The following is an 18964-nucleotide window of genomic DNA, read 5'->3' on the forward strand; positions in this document are numbered from 1 at the left end:
TGAATAATTACAAGGAAAGTAGGAGCGGAAACATTAAATATGCTCTGTGCAGTTGTTTTTCATTTATTTCTCACACTTTTATCTCCAAACAGATTGATAGCTATGTACTGTTCAGAGATCTTTTAGACCTTTGAGCAGAAAAATACTCAATGGGCAAATAAAGATGTGAAGATCTTTTTAAAGGCCTCAACTGGCCAATCAGACCCAACACACAAATGTTTTCAGGCTGACCTGACAGTGTGTTTCTGTTTATGCCTCACTGGTCCCTTTGTCTTTCCTCATGCTGTACATCTTAAGTGTTAGTATTCATGTCTAGGTCAGTCTTTTTGGTTATTTCCTGTTTTATTTTGAAGGTTTGTGTTAGTTTTGCTTCCTGTCTGTCTCGGCCTGACTGTACTGATTGCCTTCACCTGTGCCTCATCCCCTAATCAGCCCTGACAGTATAACTAGTGCTGTTTTCGTCATTGTGTTGTGGGTGTGTGAGTACCATGAGTCCTCTCAGCCATCTGTCAGACTTTGGCCTCCTGAGATATGTGCGTGTCATTGCTGGCAGTGGATATGGGCAGATGTCAGTAACAGCAGCCTCCAAGGTTCAACTTCCACATCATAACACTAACACTGCTGACTGCCTGTGATGGCTTGCTTTCTATTTTCAAAAGCCTAAAAAAAGAAAAGTTGTTTTTGCTTATCAGTTTCTTCAGTTTATCTGCTCTTTAATAAGGTAAATCCAGCATCACCAACGTGGTAATGGAGGGCCAGTAATGCTGAGCATGTGAGGACTGTTATCTAGAGTTAACAGCAATTAGCCTTAAAGTGTTGCAGCATTAGTGAGAGGATGCAACTCATTTATAAAATCCAAAGATGGACTCTGCTGCTGCTGCTGAAATGTTATTTTCAAGATGGCAGCAAAAAGATTAAAAGTCTGAAATTTGTTTGCACCATGCATACAGCTGCAGCACATCTGGTTCACACTGCATCAAGTGTCAAAGTCCTGCTCCAAACCACACGTCTTACACAAAGTGTAGCTCTTCAGATGAGCGTGTTTCAGCAGCCGTCTTGTCCCTGAACTTCTCTCTGCAGCTCAGAGTTCCTGTTCTCCCAGTAAAAGTCAGTATACCAGTTCCACCAGTGAGGCAGTGCCTCCTCCGACCCTGTCACAGAACCGCTCCTTCTCTCTGCCTCCCGGCCACGCTGTCTGCTGCTTCATGGATGGAGGGGTGGGCCTCTACGACATGGGAGCCAAGAAGTGGGACTTCCTGCGAGACTTGGTATTCTGCAGCATCCTCACACATGAATGACAAATCAAAGGAGCTTCATCTCACTGTGTTCCTTCACTCACGCTCTGCATGTCTCCAGGGTCACGTGGAAACCATCTTTGACTGTAAGTTTAAGCCCGATGATCCCAACCTGCTCGCCACGGCGAGCTTCGATGGAACCATCAAGATCTGGGACACAAACACTCTAACAGCTGTTTACACCTCCCCCGGGAATGAAGGCGTGGTCTACTCCCTGTCCTGGGCTCCAGGTAGGTTAGACACACACACACGCACGCACGCACACACACACACACACACACACACACACACTCTGAAACCTGTGCCTAACGGAAAAACTCAGGAATGACCTGTGATCAGGTGGTTCTCAGACTTTATTTGCTTCTTGCAGATATGTAGTTAATATATTTACATCTATATTGGTCAATAAATGATAAGAAACTGGAGTGCAGGACACGTCTTGAACACAGCTGTTAAAAAAATATTATTTAGAAGAACCTTAAAACTAGAAAGTGTTGTTGTAAAATTGACACAACTATAAAGTCTAAGTCTAAGAATCTGTGTTCAGGGTAACACGACGGCATTAAACTTTATTAAAACCTTCAGACCCTCCTACTATCCGCACGCAGAGGTCTGAGGGGTCTTCCAGGAATGGTGATGCTATTTTCTGGAGATCTGATTGGTCAATAGGTGGTGATTTCATACCTGCTGATCTCTAATCTGGAACATCACCTGCTCCAAGTTACCATGGCGATGAACCCCCATGAGAAGTGATCCCTGAAGTTACCCGGATAAAATGAAATCCTGCTTCGTAGTGCCGGCCTCGGGTGAGCTGTAGGCTCACCTTCTCATCTTCTTGTGGTGCTGGTTCTTTCCAGCTTGATCAGACTGGGAACACCTCGTAAAAGTCTGCAAAGGGAGGCTTCTGCTGGCAGAGAGTCCCATTTACATGGGTCACAGTGGGGTGATTGGTCTGTGTCGGTGTTTATCTGGGCCTTACGTGGTAAAATAGCTTCTTTTAGAATCCAAATCTACAAAATAAACACAGTGAGACCACAAACTCCCCAGGAAAGGTTTCACTGAGCTCAGATTAGCTGAGCAGTGGGCTCTTCAATCCAATTAGACTTCTTTTATAAGCCAGAGGCATCGCCTCCTGCTGGACATTAGAAAGAATGCAGGTCCCATTTCAGACCTGGAGGTCCCAACACAAGAAAAGAAACAATATATCTGAAAAATGATAAACATTCAGCAGATGCATTATCAGTTTTGTGGTTTACTATGCTGTGGGTCTCTAAATGGCATTTGAAGCATCAGAAACCTGCAGGTGTAAAACGACCGTGATGATCTGAAACCAAAGAGAAAAAAAACAGACAGAGCAGGAGAGACGTGTGCTTTTATTCCAGGATCAATGCTGCTGCATCATGGAAAAAACTCTTTCTCACAACAATTTATTTAAAGTAACTCCACACCAACAACAAGCTTTACACTGTTAGAAAATCATCAAAAATAAAAAAATAAGTTCATGTAAAAATAGAAAATTAAAGCAGTCAGTGGAGCTTTATTGTGCTAAAATGAAGCTGTCCCGCACGCTGCCAGTTTATGTGTTGCACAGATCAGACTGAATTAGAAAACTGCGGTCAGATGCCTTCAAGTAACTCCGGAAGAGACGGATTGCTGGAAAAACCAATCTCCACCGAAAGAAATGGCTTTTTTCCTGCACGTTTTTCATGCTGAATCGTACGCTGGCTGAAATCAATACTTACTAAAGATGTCAGAAGCACAGACACAGACAGAACCACAGCAAGTCTCCAGAGCACATAAACAGTAATTATCGCCTCCACAGTAATGCGTCACAGCTTCACCTGCAAGTGAAATAAATCATCTTCAGCCATCATTTTGCAACACAAACATTCTCATTCACTGCCACCAGTTTAGCTTCAAAATATCAAATAAATCTAAACAGAAACCCTAAGAACACAATTTTGTGTTGAACATTTCTGCTGAACACGCAGAGAGCAGCTCTGCAGGTTAACAGCACCGACACAAACACACAAAGACACACACATTTCCCACCCGGCAGACGATCCTGTAGGAGGACGATACCGCAGGTGTTTCCTGTCAGGCTTTTTATTTGTGCTGCTGAAAACCCACAAACTCAGTAAATCAAAGTAGCCACAACAGGCTACTTTAATAATAAAATATTGTGTTTTCCTTTCAAGTAAAATAAGGTTTGCATTCATTACTAAGAATTAAAAATCGGTGTAGTCTGAGTTTTCCTCTTTTCCCTTAAGTACAGTTCACATATGGACCCTCTCACCTTTAACCCCTCAGCTCCTCATTTACTTCTTCTGACTTCTTAATCTGGTCTCCTCAGTTTTCTGTGGTCACCTGCTCTGAAGAAATGATTTGATTGGCTGAGCAGCATGGTCTGTGTTTCTGTGTACATACACTGACTACCGTACAGAAAAATTAAAAGGCCACGCAGACTAAAATAACCTTACTGTAAATACCAGAAATGTCGAGCAGAGTAAAATAGAAATGGTCTGTCAAAATCTGGTCAGAGGTGTGGGTCCTGATCGCAGTCCGCCCATCGGTGACTTAGGTAATAGCAGTATCAAGTTGCTCAATTTTCAAATCAGTTGCATTTCTTTTTCAGCTTTAAAATAAATGGATTTTTCTTTTCCCCCCAAAATGTTTGACTGAGTCTCTGAAAATGATGAAGAGCGCTGGTTTTGATGCAATTTGATTAAAAACGGTCCCAGTTTTATTATCCACATTTTAAACAGTGATTTGCTTTTCTTGGCTGCTTGTTTTTACTAATTTACTAAAACAGGAACTGCTTTTTTTTACCCTCTGAAACCCAGTTAGCTCTGGAGCGAGTTAATGCACCTCAGGCTTCCTTCAGATCCAGCTCGTCTAATTTAGTTTGTAAGTGTAACAGTTCTTCCTGTTCCTCTGATCATTGAAGTGTTTTCACAACAAATATTGAGCCCGATGTTCCAGTGTCCAGTTTTACATTATTAAAATTATGTTTATAGCCTGGTACACAAAAAAATCACACCCAGATATTTAAACAAACAAATGAATAACTTTGATGGTAAAAAAATGAACATGCAGACAATAAATGCAGTCAGCTGATCTTTATTATGGCAGCAGATTATTGCCTCCTCAGCAGATGTCCTGCGTGGCATCAGTTTATCAGTTGCACAGATCATAGCGGCAGCACTGGGAGATGGTCAGGGGGGGCTGATTCAAAAAACTGCAGTCGAACGCGTCCATGCAACCCTTTGAGTACTTTACCACTGTGAAAGTCACAGGACAGAACTGACTGTCAGACAACTCCTTCACTCGAGGTCCAATAATGCATTTTTGCCAAATGTTTTAGGTCAGGGGTCTCGAACTCCAGGTCTCGTGGCCCGGTGTCCTGAAGGTTTTAGATGTGTCTCTGCTTCATAACACCTGAGTCAAATATAGAAGTCATTAGCAGGACTCTGGAGAACTTGACTGCATACTGAGGAGGTAATTTAGCCATTTGATTCAGGTGTGTTGGATCAGGGACACATCTAAAACCTGCAGGACACCGGGCCCTGAGGACTGGAGTTCGAGACCCCTGTTTTAGGTGATACTTACTGGATCCAGCATTGATGATGAGAGAAAAACAGACATCATTAGAACCGCGGCACGTCTCCACAGGACCTGAACATTGCCTGTCGCCTCCACAGTTACACTTCAAGGCTTCACCTGTCAACAAAAAAAAATCCATCATATACGCCCCAAAGGTCCTTATTCACAGATACAGTCCACCTTTAAAATAACTTAAATAATAATTAACCCAAAGGACAAAATCTGGTGTTAAATGTCTGCATTTTCAGGCATCTGATAAACACTCAGAGCAGCTCTGCAGGCTAACTCACTCTGACTGACAGCCAGCAGCACCAGAACAGTGAGAATCACAGTCTTCATGCTTTTCTTCTTGTGTCTGAGAGGAAAAAAGTGGCGAAATGTGAGCAGATTACAGTCTGCATTAAAAAGACATCTTCAAACACACAAACATTTCCCACCCGGCAGACGATCCTGTTGGAGGACGATACCGCAGATGTTTCCTGTCAGGCTTTTTATTTGTGCTGCTGAAAACCCAGAAACTCAGTAAATCATTAACCACAAAAATATCAGGTTAAACTCAGGCTCTTACTCAAAGTGAATTTAGAGTAACAGGACAGGAGAAAGCAGCTCGTTCAGTCTTCGTGTTGGGGAAGATCATCAAAGTCTGAAGAATGGGATGAGAAAGAGTTTATCGAGTACAAGAAACCCGAACAGGCTTCACGATCCAACTGACGTCCCTTCATCTGCTTCTGCCTCTAAACTCTTCTTCCTGAGTTTTGGTTTGTGCATAAGTCACGCCCACTTAAAAAGAGAAAAAAGAATCCTGATTGGCTTAGAACTATTGGTCTGTGCTTGTGTTGAACACATTAGCGTCATATGATCAGGAAGTCTCACCAAGATCACCAGTATTTCCAAAACTTTTTAAGAAGTTGCCCTGACTTTCATGTCAGTCTGCAGTTGTTCATGTGACCTGCCCTTAAACCAGCTCTCACATGGCTGCATGTGGCTTTTTTCACACAGTGACTTCAGGATGTTACACAATTCAAAGGATGATATCCAGCCTTCTCTTGGTTGCAGTCATGTGCTGCATAACAAAATGGATGATGAGATTATCACTGTGCATTGATTAGTACATAATGTTTTAATATCATGAATTTGCCACCATATTTCCACCTTTTTGTTGTGTCCTTACCGTCTCTGTGTTGTTGTAAACTGGTTGTGCTCAGCTGTTTGCTCCCTCATAGATACTTCTGCACTCCTCGGGCAGGTCTGAGTGTTATTTGACCAGCTTTTATGTCCTTCTGCCATCCACAGTGCATGAAATATGTCTTTGGATTTTCACACTTCTGCAGATTGATTCAAGGAAGCCCTTTTCAGTTCAGTTCTATTCATATAGCACCAAATCACAACAGTCACCTCAAGGCACTTTTTTATTTTAGCCTGTCATGACTGGCAGATATTGCAACCAGAATTGTGGTCTGAACGCACTGTTGTGCCAGGCATATTTACTCTTCTAAGATGAGCTCTATAGATTCTCTATAGGCTCTTCTAGTTAATGTTGTCCTCTTATTTTATTTATTTGTGTTATTTATACATATACAGGTGTCCTTGTGATGCCAGAGTTGACAGGCTGACAAAAAAGAGAGAGAGAGAGAAGAAAAAAAATAGAAAAATAGAAAAAGGGGATACCCCAGCAAACAGCATACACAAAAGAACAAACAATACCTGGAAAAATAAATTTATAAGGAAAAAAAGACCGAGACAAAGCATGGATACACAAACCAACAATCCTGTTATACCGTGCTTGCATGAGTAAGCATGAGTGTCTGTGTCCATGTCATGAAATGTGCTTACTAACGAGGGTGGAAAGCCGCAGCTCCGCCCACCAGAAGAACGAGACAGACAGACAAAGAGCCAGGACACCCGGGCTGTCCGCAACCCATCAAGAGCACTGAAGACCCATTGGCCACACACTACAATGCCAACTGCTTGGCCACCCCTGCACACACACACACACCCCCAGCACACATCTTTAATGACTCTAGAAACAAGAATTGACTTTGAAATGATTTGGGATTTTCTCTGATCCACACAGGTATACATACACCCCCACTAATATTTGGTCAAATGACCCTTACCATGTTGCACCTTGATCAGATGCTTTTGGTGTGCATCAACAGTCTTCTGGCATAATTCAGGCTGGACAGCTGACCGCTCTCTTTGGTAGAATTGGTAACGTTAATTTGAATCAGTTGTTTCCTGGCACGGCCCCGGCCTTTAAGCGCAGTCCCCAAATATTCAGTAGTGCTGAGTTTGGGCCTTTGGAAGCTTAACAGGCTGCTTCTAAACAACTGCAGCTTCTCGGGTCATCAGTTCAAACAACTGTAGATAAGCACACGTTTTTCAGATCTCTTTAGATGGTGACATGATGTCCTGCTTCTTGAGCTCTATTAGCTTGCGTCACTTTGTCATACAGGTGCTATTTAAGTGCTTTCTTGGTTCCACACGTGTGCAGTAATCAGGCCTGGGAACGAGCCACAGGTAAGGACAGAGAAAGAGGAACCAAAACCCAAAACGAGCCACGAGAGGAATCTAGCACGTGAACACAGAAGGGAACACAGTGGAGACCAATCAATGCAGACAGAAACCAAAAACACACAAAACTGAAAGACACCACGCAAACAATAAAGTTAAACAGGAACCAAATCACAGACTCACAAAACTGAAACTCATTTCCAGGATAACCATGAAGCAAAAGCAGCAAAAGACTGGGGAATATCACAGGAAACCAAAGAGCCAGCAAACACAAAAATCAAAACTCCAAACTTAAATAATACAACACAACCTGAGTGTGAAAATGACCACAACCATAATGAAATCATCATCAATCAATCATCAGAAACTGCAGTGAAATCAAAGAGAACTGAACACCGCGTTGGTTCTTTCTGTCACTAAAAGCAGGGACAGCGTGGATATTTTTGTTTCACTGTGGAAAAGTCCACTCCACTATGTGGAGTTTGCCTGTTCTCTCCGTGTCTGTGTGGGTTTCCTCCGGGTACTCCGGTTTCCTCCCACAGTACAAAGATATGCAGTTACTGGGGTTAGGTTAATTGGTGACTCTAAATTGTTCATAGGTGTGAATGTGAATGGTTGTCTGTCTCTCTGTGTTGGCCCTGCGACAGGCTGGTGACCTGTACAGGTGTACCCTGCCTCTCGCCCTGTGGCAGCTGGGATAGGCTCCAGCCCGCCCCATGACCCGGAACACAATAAGTGGAAGAGAATGGATGGATGGATGGATGGATGGATGGATGGACTGTGGAAAACACAGAAAACTCTAATGTAGATGTAGATGTTTGGAAACCTTTGACTGCATCGAGTGGGTTTTGTAGATAAAATTCACGTCAGCCGGAGTATTTGTGTAAATTGTGTTTTGTGCTGACTTGTTTGTCCCGTGTTGTCAGCTGCTAAAATGCCGACGCTGGTGACATCTCTTTTTGTGTGTGTTTTGTAGGAGACCTGAACTGCATCGCAGGAGCGACGTCTCGTAACGGAGCGTTCATCTGGGATGTCAGGAAAGGAAAAATCATCACTCGCTTCAATGAGGTTAATACTTCACCACGTGCCTTTCATTGATGCCATGGTTCTCTGAAACTAATCACATAATGAGTTAAAATAATGAGTAATACTGAGTCCAGCTTATTAGAACGATGGTGTCTGCAGTGATGACCTCTCTGTTGTCCAACAGCACGGGAAGAACGGGATTTTCTGTATATCCTGGAGCCACAAAGATTCAAAGAGGATTGCCACCTGCAGCGGAGACGGATTCTGGTAAGTACTTTGTCTTCTCTCCTGATGAGAGCATCTTATTTGTCCTTCACAGCGATTCACGTGTCTTTTACATTGTTGTGCCGACAGCATCGTCCGGACCATCGACGGGAAAATCCTCCACAAGTACAAACACCCTGCTGCTGTGTTTGGTTGTGACTGGAGCCAGAACAACAAGTAAGACCTTCATCCGCACATTTTGGCTTTACTCTTTCATTTAAATGAACCATTTACAGCAAAATGAAAAGATATGACTGCATAAAGCAGGACTATATTTAAAAAAAGGGAGAAAAGCAAGTAAAACAGGCAGAAAGAGGACACTGTACTGTCACAGCCTGTTCTTTGAAGAAAGGATGGTGTGAGAGGTTAGCTGGGCACAAAATGTACCTCACAAGTACTTTAAAGAACCTAATCCATTATTTCCCTGTATCTCTACAGTGGAGACAGTGTTAGAAGACAGTATGACCCACAGAGACACAACAGTGCTAAAATCAGGAGAATTCCATGTTTGCCTGGCTGCAGAACAGGATTAGGTGATGATTTTTACATTTTAAGGCTTTGTGACCTCAGTAAACTCTTTTCTGACGGTCCCAGTCACTAGTTTCAAGTCTTACTTTATTAGACATGATGTTCTGTTAAGGTCCCACTTACAGTCAAGTGGCAGCGCATGCTTTAGACCGGGCTACAGTGTTGCATAAGTGAAGGCTTCACATCCGTCCACCCATTCGCTTCTGCTTATCCTTTTCAGGGTCGCAGGGGGGCAGGAGCCTATCCCAGCTGACATAGGGTGAGAGGCAGGGTACACCCTGCCTCTCACCAGTCTGTCACAGGGCTAACACAGAGAGACAAACAACCATTCACACTCACATTAGAACAATTTAGTGACCAATTAACCTAAAACCAGGAAGTTCATGTCTTTGGACTGTGGGAGGATATCAGACTACCCAGAGGAAACCCACGCAGACACGGGGAGAACATGCAAACTCCACACAGAGAGAGAGGCCCGGGCCAAGGTGGAATCAAACCTGGACCTTCTGTTATTGTAGCTGTGAGGCAGCAGTGCTAACCACCACACCACCGTGCTTCACAGTCAAGCTAAATATAGGCTAATATCTGCGTACACATGCATAACCAGCCACATACATCGTGTCCACCTCATGATGCAGAAGCTTGTAGAACCAAAAATCTCCACTTTGGTCTCGTCTGTCCCAAAAACCTAAGCCGTGCTGCCAGGTGAGCTCAAACTGCAACCTCTGAACCCGGCACTGCAGTTCCTCTACAGTCCAGCAGGGCGCCAGCAGTGAGTCAGTCCCCATAGACTCCCATGTTACAACTTTCCAGCAAAAATAAACATGTTTACAGCTGATACAGAAACTGCTTTGGTCTCTGTGGATAATTTCCTCCTTCAAAACAACTTTATAATAACTCACACCTTAAAGCCTAAAGGGCCATGGCCTCTTTGACTGACAGGTGGATGGCGACACAGGTGGTTGTAGCTGCTCTTCTAGGCTTCACCTCAGCTTACTGGAGTCCTTGAACTGGACCTTTGGATGTTATTTAGCACTAATAAGCAGGTATCTGTGTCCATGCCCAAAATGCAAACAGCAAGGCTTCAAAACAGGATTTCATAAACCACTGGGTTACTTACCTTTTTTATATACAGTGTTTGTATGAGCAGGGACAGAGAATGTTTAACCCATCGATATCTGCTATTTAAACAAATGAATCACAGTGGGTTGAATGAAATATTCAGTGTTTAATCTGGACCTGTTCCCCAGGCTGCAACATGTTGGTTCAGTTTATGTTGTATTAGGAGTGTGCAGCAGGCTTTGGGGGGGATGATTTCTGTCCTTTGGTGGGTGTGGCACAGGCGTTCAATCAACCTGGAAATGTTTTAAGGTCAGCGCACAACATAAATCAGCTGATCTAGGTAATGTGGGTAATATAGGAGCCCGTTCGACCCAAGCATTTCCATTTAAATAAATGTTACAGCGTTTTGCCGCTGCTGAATGCCGACCAGCAGTTTAAAAAAAAAAGTGGAGTCAGCCTTTAATGCTGTGTAACTCCACACAGTTACCTCCTCCAGCCCTTTCCCATCTGTTTGCAGAGATATGATAGCAACAGGCTGTGAGGATAAAAACGTCCGCGTGTACTACCTGGCCACCAGCTCGGACCAGCCTCTGAAGGTGTTCACGGGGCACTTGGCTAAAGTGTTCCATGTTCGCTGGTCCCCACTGAGAGAAGGAATCCTGTGTTCTGGATCAGACGATGGGTGGGTACAGACACACTGAGAGGAGACGGTAACACACACCATCCAAAATGTTTCTCTGTAGCACCAAATGAAAACCAGGAAGATCGATGAAATAAGAACCGAGGGATGTGTGGATGTGGAAACATGAACTCTGCAGACGTGTAAATATGCCTGCGGTAATGCTTTTAAACTGATTCAAAGAGATGTCCCCTCTGTGTGCGTGTGTGTGCGTGTGTGTGTGTGTGTGTGTGTGTGTGCGTGTGTGCGCGCGTGCATGCAGGACTGTTCGCATCTGGGACTACACACAGGACGCGTGTATCAATGTGCTGAGTGGCCACACAGCTCCAGTCAGAGGCCTGATGTGGAACACAGAGGTGCCTTACCTCCTCATTTCAGGTAATGTCGCTAAAAGTTGTGTCTGATTTTGCTGTTATCTGGTTTGTGATCAGTATCCGTTAGGACTGGGGGATATTTTCAGGATTTTTTCTCTACATAAACACAGGAAAAAGGTTTCCATACTTCCTGTCGTATATCTCCTGTTCCAGTGATGGATGTTTCTAATAATGAGCTGAGGTAAATGTGCTGCTCTGCAGGTTCTTGGGATTATACGATCAGAGTGTGGGACACGAGAGATGGCACGTGTTTAGATACCGTCTACGACCACGGAGCTGATGTCTACGGTGAGTCAGTCAACACTTCCTGTTTACAGCATCCTGTCTAAGAGTGTTTTAATAGACGTGTAAATCAGACCTTCTGTCATAACTTCGTCACTTGAATATTCATTTATTTCATGCATGTTCATCCTTTGACTGCCCCTCACACTGCTCTACGGTGTGTGTGTGTGTGTGTGTGTGTGTGTGTGTGTGTGTGTGTGTGTGTGTGTGTGTGTGTGTGTGTGTGTGTGTGTGTGTGTGTGTGTGTGTGCGCACGTGCAGGTCTAACGTGTCATCAGAGCCGTCCGTTCACCATGGCCAGCTGCAGCAGAGACAGCACGGTGAGGCTGTGGTCCCTCACTCCCCTCATCTCCCCTCTGCTGCTGAACATCCTCACGGATCAGCCCTGGGAGAAGATCATCGGAAACACAGGTGAGATCACACCTGAGCTGCTCGTTCATATCTTAGTGTTGCAGATATTTTGGACTTGAGCTGCAAACCCTACGTTGGTTTCATTACCAAGGCAGCTTTCTTTCATCGCCATGATCGTGGAAAACTCTGAGTGGGCTGAAGCTTACACAATTCAATTCAATTTATTTTATTTATATAGCGCCAAATCACAACAAACTGTCGCCTCAAGGCGCTTTGAATTGTGGGTAATGACCCTACAATAATACAGAGAAAACCCAACAGTCAAAACGACCCCCTATGAGCAGCACTTGGTGACAGTGGAAAGGAAAAACTCCCTTTTAACAGGAAGAAACCTCCAGCAGAACCAGGCTCAGGGAGGGGCAGTCATCTGCCGCGACCGGTTGGGCTGAGGGGAGAGAAAGACATGCTGTGGAAGAGAGCCAGAGATTAATATCAATTAATGATTAAATGCAGAGTGGAGTATAAACAAAGTAAATAAGGTGAATGAGAAACAGTGCATTATGTGAACCCCCCAGCAGACTAGGCCTATAGCAGCATAACTAAGGGAGGGTTCAGGGTCACCTGATCCAGCCCTAACTATAAGCTTTATCATAAAGGAAAGTTTTAAGCCTAATCTTAAAAATAGAGAGGGTGTCTGTCTCCCAAATCCAAGCTGGAAGCTGGTTCCACAGAAGAGGCGCCTGAAAGCTGAAGGCTCTGCCTCCCATTCTACTCTGAAGTATCCTAGGAACCACAAGTAAGCCAGCAGTCTGAGAGCGAAGTGCTCTGTTGGGGTGATATGGTAATATGAGGTCTTTGAGATAACATGGTGCCTGATTATTCAAGACCTTGTATGTGAGGAGAAGGATTTTAAATTCTCTTCTAGATTTAACAGGGAGCCAATGAAGAGAAGCCAATATGGGAGAAATCTGCTCTCTCTTTCTAGTCCCTGTCAGTACTCTAGCTGCAGCATTTTGGATCAGCTGAAGGCTTTTCAGGGAGCTTTTAGGACAGCCTGATAATAATGAATTACAATAGTCCAGCCTAGAAGTAATAAATGCATGAATGAGCTTTTCAGCATCACTCTGAGGTGCCGTTTACACAAGACCGTTTTCATTTTGAAACGGTGTCGTTTTGATGCGTTTCGACCTTGCGTTTACACGACAACGGTGTCGTTTTGATGCGTTTCGCCCTTCTGTTTACACGACAACAGAGTGAAAACGATGTGTTTCAGAAACGGGGTCCAGAGTGGAGCGTTTCAGAAACGCACCGGCTTGCGTTTTCGTGTAAACACTTGAAACCGGGGTGATTTGAAAACGCTCGACTCGCACATGCGCACTATGGTTGCGACGGCCAGTTTTTCGCACACGCGCAAACTGATAAACAGTACTCGCGGATTCACGAGTGCTTCTTATGCTTTTCCTGTGTTTTTACCGTGTTGTAATTCAGCGTTGTGTGCAGCAGCGATCCAACCTCATCATCGGTCCACACAAAACCTCTCACATTGGCCGTTTTGTAAGTAATGAACAATTTGCCGCACTACCTACTGTGTCACTCCACGCATGCGCGTCTTGCGTAAACAAACTGCAAAGAGAAAACCAACGCCAACTTGTGGCCTGGCATGGGAACTACATCGTATTCATGGTTTCACATGTCCTCGTGTAAACGCGGATCGTTTCTGAAATGCCATCGTGTAAACGAAAGGCTGAAACGCATCAAAACGACACCGTTTCCAGTGAAAACAGCTTCGTGTAAACGGCACCTGAGAAACAATGTTTCTAATTTTAGAAATATTGCGCAAATGCAAAAAAGCGGTCCTACATATTTGTTTAATATGTGCATTGAAGGACATATCCTGGTCAAAAATGACTCCAAGATTTCTCACAGTGTTACTGGAGGCCAAAGTAATGCCATCCAGAGTAAGTATCTGGTTAGACACCATGTTTCTAAGATTTGTGGGGCCGAGAACAAGAATTTCAGTTTTATCTGAATTAAGAAGCAGGAAATTAGAGGTCATCCAGGCCTTAATATCTTTAAGACATTCCTGCAGTTTAACTAATTGATGTGCACCATCTGGCTTCATTGATAGGTAAAGCTGAGTATCATCTGCATAACAATGAAAATTGATGCAGTGCTTTCTAATAATACTGCCTAAGGGAAGCATGTATAATGTAAATAAAATTGGTCCTAGCACAGAACCCTGTGGAACTCCATAATTAACCTTAGTGTGTGAAGAAGACTCCCCATTTACATGAACAAATTGGAGTCTATGAGATAAATATGATTCAAACCACTGCAGTGCAGTACCTTTAATACCTATAGCAAGCTCTAATCTCTGTAATAAAATGTTATGGTCAACAGTATCAAAAGCTGCACTGAGGTCCAACAGGACAAGCACAGAGATGAGTCCACTGTCAGAGGCTCTAAGAAGATCATTTGTAACCTTCACTAATGCTGTTTCTGTACTGTGATGAATTCTGAAACCTGACTGAAACTCTTCAAATAAACCGTTCCTCTGCAGATGATCAGTGAGCTGTTTTACAACTACTCTTTCAAGAATCTTTGAGAGAAAAGGAAGGTTGGAGATTGGCCTATAATTAGCTAAGACAGCTGGGTCAGTGATGGCTTTTTACACAGAATTCTGCTGCAAGGTTAATCCTCAGTCACACTAGCTTAACAGCTAAAAAGACAACATGGGCCACTTATACACCTTTAATGGTTTGTATCTATGACATCTGCACACTTTCTTTGAGAGAAATTCTAAAATGTTGTCATGCCATTAATTCTGGGTTTCAATCATTTTTATGCAAAAAGAAGCAAAGCGAACTCCTCTCTGTCAGTGAAGCTGTTTTCATCTGTCTGGGAATGAAAACTTGCAGAGTTATGATGAGGAGTTAGAACAGTGTAGCTCACTCTGGAAATAAAAAATCAACTATAATGTGGTAAAAGAGTAACGTAGTTTTAAAGGTGGTGAGGTTTAGAATATGCTGTATATAATACTGCAGCCTGCATCTTTTCACACTGTAATTTATGTTTGTTTCCATTTGATTTAATTCTTTGCTTTGAATTTTTTTTTTTGCTTGTCATTTTTGAAAAACCTGTTATTATGACTCACTCTAAGATCATTATTAACTAGAAGCACTCAGAGAGCGCAAACCTCCGCCAGGGCCATAGGGTCACTGACGCTGTAATACGTGTATCTAAATACTGTGAAATAATCTTTCATCTTTCCCAGACAACAATAACCCCCTATCCCACAGTAGTGAAGAATCCTTAAAAAAATTCCTGGATTCAGATCGTGATCTGGATCACCGCCAAAATTTAATCACTTCTTCCTCTTGTCATTTTCAACCACTCCACAAAATTTCATCGAAATCCGTTCATAACTTTTGGAGTAATCCTGCTGACAGACAGATAAACAAACGCGACCGAAAACATAACCTCCTTGGCGGAGGTTTGAGTATCTGCCTGAAGACTTCTGCAGCTGTAAATCTGTTAGCCATGGCTCACTGCAAAATATCAGAATGTAGTGATTATAAGAGGAAAATTACTTTATCTTCACACCAAAAAAACCCCCAAAGCAAAACAAAAGAAAAAAAACATGAAATGTGGGAGAAACATATGATACTCGGTCACCCGAAGGTCAAAGAAAACCAAGAACAAATCGCTGCAGAGCAGCAGCAACCAGCAGACGTCCAGCAGATCTGATTTTAAGCCTTGATGTTGAGTTTCTGACAGCCTGTCTCTTTATATCCCAGCTTACACTCTCTCAGACTTCCAAGATTCCTGAGAGAGGAAATTTCAGGATTTATGCCCTTGAACTTTGGAGGAATCGACCTTAAACTATTAGTGAATAAAAGAAATGCATACAGCCACACGTCCTTGATCTTTTAATCTTTAAGTTTTTTTCAACAACAAGAACCAAATTAGATCCACTCAGTCGATGCTGCATCTCACTGAGCCAGTTCACACGTTCTTCACCTTCTCCACATCTCTGCCTCCCTCTCAGTCTGTCTCACAGGTCTTTATGTGTTCTTTGTTCTATAAAATTATTTCAGTCATGTCTGTTTCTGTTCTAAGATGTTCTTGGCATTTCTTCCTGTTAATTAATTTTTTGTGAAGCCTTTTGAATTTTTACATGTAGTATTGGGCTACACAAATAAAACTGACTTTTTGTGTGTGTGTGTGTGTGTGTGTGTGTGTGTGTGTGTGTGTGTGTGTGTGTGTGTGTGTGTGTGCGCGCGCAGACACAGCGATGGTTCCCGGCTCGCCGCCGCTGCTCTGTGGAAAAGTGTCCCGAGACATCAAGCAGGAGCTGGACAAGCTGAGCTTCGACATCAGAGCCAAGAAGCTTCGCTGGTTCTCTGAATGCTTTTCGGTAACGACTCTCTGAAAGCTGAATTATTGCGTCATGTTACCGTGATTAACTCCCAGCAGGGCCACACTAGTGTGGAGTCAGCTCATAACTGTGAGCCTGCCCACATTTCAGCAGATTTTTCAACCTACAGTGATGTGTGGTGGATTTTAGGGAAGTTTCCATAGGAAGAAATCATGGTGAGAAGAATGTACCGGCTCCATCAGAGAAAGTTCATAGTTCAGGATTGTGCCAGTTTAAGAGGAGAACAGTTCTCCTGCTGAATGTGTCCACACGTTACTCCTCTACATTCAGCTGGAGGAAAACTGTCACGTGCTCTGTGAGAGGACAATACAGCTGCTCCATGCAGGTGGTGTCAAAATCCGACCAGACCAGGGGTGCAGTCAAATAAGTCAGTTTTGCTCAGGAAGGTTTCTGATGAACTCATTTATACTTCATTTATAGGAGATAATTATATCTCATAATTCATAGCAATGCATCATCACAGGGTTTCAGTATTTCTGTTCTTTGTCTCCCCCTTCTGGGATTTAACTGCAACTTCAGACTTTCCAAAGCTGATTCTACTCTGCGATGATGCTGAAGCTCAGATGCGTTGTTGTCTTCTCTGTATATTGTATACTGACCTTTGCATTTCTGCCTGTAACCTTCATTAGGGGCATCAAAAAATATATTACAGATGGCACTTTAAATAGCATAAATGTCGAAAAAAAGAAATGAAGCCTCAATCCATCTGTCACTCCGTTCCCTTCTCCCATCACTTGTAAACAAGACCCTGAGATACAGGCCTGCCGGTACCCGTCAGCTGCCTGAGTCCCACAGGCTAACCAAGTCCAATATGACTCCTTCAACTTGATGGCTCCCTTCACTTCTGGCGACCACCATCTGGTTCGGGGGTTACCACAACGACGGGCACCAACCACCTTGCAGTGACAGCTCTGAGCAGCAGCCTCAACAATGGACTCAATGTCCTCATCCTCCCTCGGAATGCTGTCGAAGTTCTGCCGGAGGTGGGAGTTGAAGATCTCCCGGACTGGGGCTTCTGCCAGGCGTTCCCAGCATACCCTCACAACACGTTTAGGTGCACCAGGTCTGTCCAGCATCCTCCCCCGCCACCTGATACAACTGAACTCTAGGTGGTGATCAGTTGACAGCTCAGCTCCTCTCTTTACCCGAGTGTCCAGAACATACGGCCGCAGACCTGATGATACGATTACAAAATCGATCACTGACCTGTGACCTATGGTATCCTGGTGCCATGTGCACTTATGGACATCCTTATGTTCGAACATGTTGTTCGTTATGGCTAAACTGTGGTTTGCACAGAAGTTCAATAATAAAACACCATTCGGGTTCAGATTAGGCATCATTGCCCACGTGAGTGTTGAAGTCTCCCAGCAGGACGATGGAGTCACTGGATGGAGCACCCTCGAGCACCCCACCCAGGGTGGGTATGCTAAACTGTCGGCACATAAGCACAAACAACAGTCAGGACCCGTTCCCCAGCCCAAAGAGGCAGGGAAGCAACCCTCCAACTCCGATGTAAAGGCAGCAAGCCGAGGGGATGCAAGAATACCCACCCCAGCTCGCCACCTCTCACTGAGGGCAAATCCAGACTGGAACAAAATCCAGCCCCTCTCCAGGAGACTGGTTCCAGAGCCCAGGCCATGCGTTGAGGTGAGCCCGACTATATCTAGCTGGTATCTCTCAACCTCACGCACTAGCTCAGGCTCCTTCCCCACCAGTTCCAACAGCCAGTCTCGATAGCCAGTGATCAGTCTGTCAGGGCCTCTGCCCTCAGCCACCGCATTGCACCTGACCCCTACAACACCTCCTGCGGGTGGTGGGCCTACAGAAGGGCAGGCCCATGTCTTCTCTCCAGCCTGCGGGCAGTCGGGCACCACAGGCTAATGCCGGGCCACCAGACGCTCTCCCTTGAACTCCCTCCCCAGGCCTGGCTCCAGGGTGGCTTCCCTTGGTGGCTCTTCCATAGGGGTCTTTGGAATCACTCTTTGTCTGGCCCCTCACCCAGGACCAATTTGCCATGGGAGACCCTGCCAGGGGGACAAGCCCCCAGACAACAAAGCTCCTGGGATCACTGGGACACAGTGACCCCTCCACCACGATAAGGTGCCGATTCATGGAGGGGAATTATCTGAACATTCAACAAAGAATTTAGTCACAGATAAAATCTTTTATATTTACTCTTATTAAACAAAGATATGAATTCTTTTTGTAACATGTTTTTCAGCCTCTAGACTGAATGCAGTTCTTCTGTACAAACATTATAAACTGAATTCAAATGACATGAGTGGGTGTGGAGCTTTGAGAGGCAGTGCTGTTAAGCCCTGAAATTTCACATCTGTTTTGAGGGAAACATTTTCTTTAGTTCTTTTTTGTCAGCTTTTGTAAAGTTTTACTTGCGTTTGATGAAACGGTAAAAAGCAGCTTTGCTAATTTAATATTTGAGGTGTTTTTCCAGCTGCAGTTTTTTTTACTGTGAGTGCAGCTTTGTTGGTTCTCCTTTTAGCTTGTTTGTCTGGCTGAAGGTGACTCAACGAAAAGCTCTTCTCCT

General features: G+C 44.0%; 1 protein-coding gene across 1 annotated transcript in view; it reads left to right on the forward strand.

Moving 5' to 3' along the window:
- The window catches only part of wdr17 (WD repeat domain 17), a 37896-nt gene that overhangs the window by 7074 nt on the left and 11858 nt on the right, over window positions 1-18964 (forward strand). Inside the window, exons 8-17 of the mRNA XM_030735462.1 lie at window positions 1081-1268; window positions 1357-1525; window positions 8389-8480; window positions 8623-8705; window positions 8793-8879; window positions 10810-10974; window positions 11234-11349; window positions 11547-11633; window positions 11889-12038; window positions 16265-16395. Of these exons, the coding sequence (XP_030591322.1) occupies window positions 1081-1268; window positions 1357-1525; window positions 8389-8480; window positions 8623-8705; window positions 8793-8879; window positions 10810-10974; window positions 11234-11349; window positions 11547-11633; window positions 11889-12038; window positions 16265-16395 (1268 nt within the window). The remainder of the gene's footprint in view (window positions 1-1080; window positions 1269-1356; window positions 1526-8388; window positions 8481-8622; window positions 8706-8792; window positions 8880-10809; window positions 10975-11233; window positions 11350-11546; window positions 11634-11888; window positions 12039-16264; window positions 16396-18964) is intronic.

The sequence above is a fragment of the Archocentrus centrarchus genome, chromosome 1 (assembly GCF_007364275.1).
Source record: "Archocentrus centrarchus isolate MPI-CPG fArcCen1 chromosome 1, fArcCen1, whole genome shotgun sequence".
Taxonomy (NCBI): domain Eukaryota; kingdom Metazoa; phylum Chordata; class Actinopteri; order Cichliformes; family Cichlidae; genus Archocentrus; species Archocentrus centrarchus.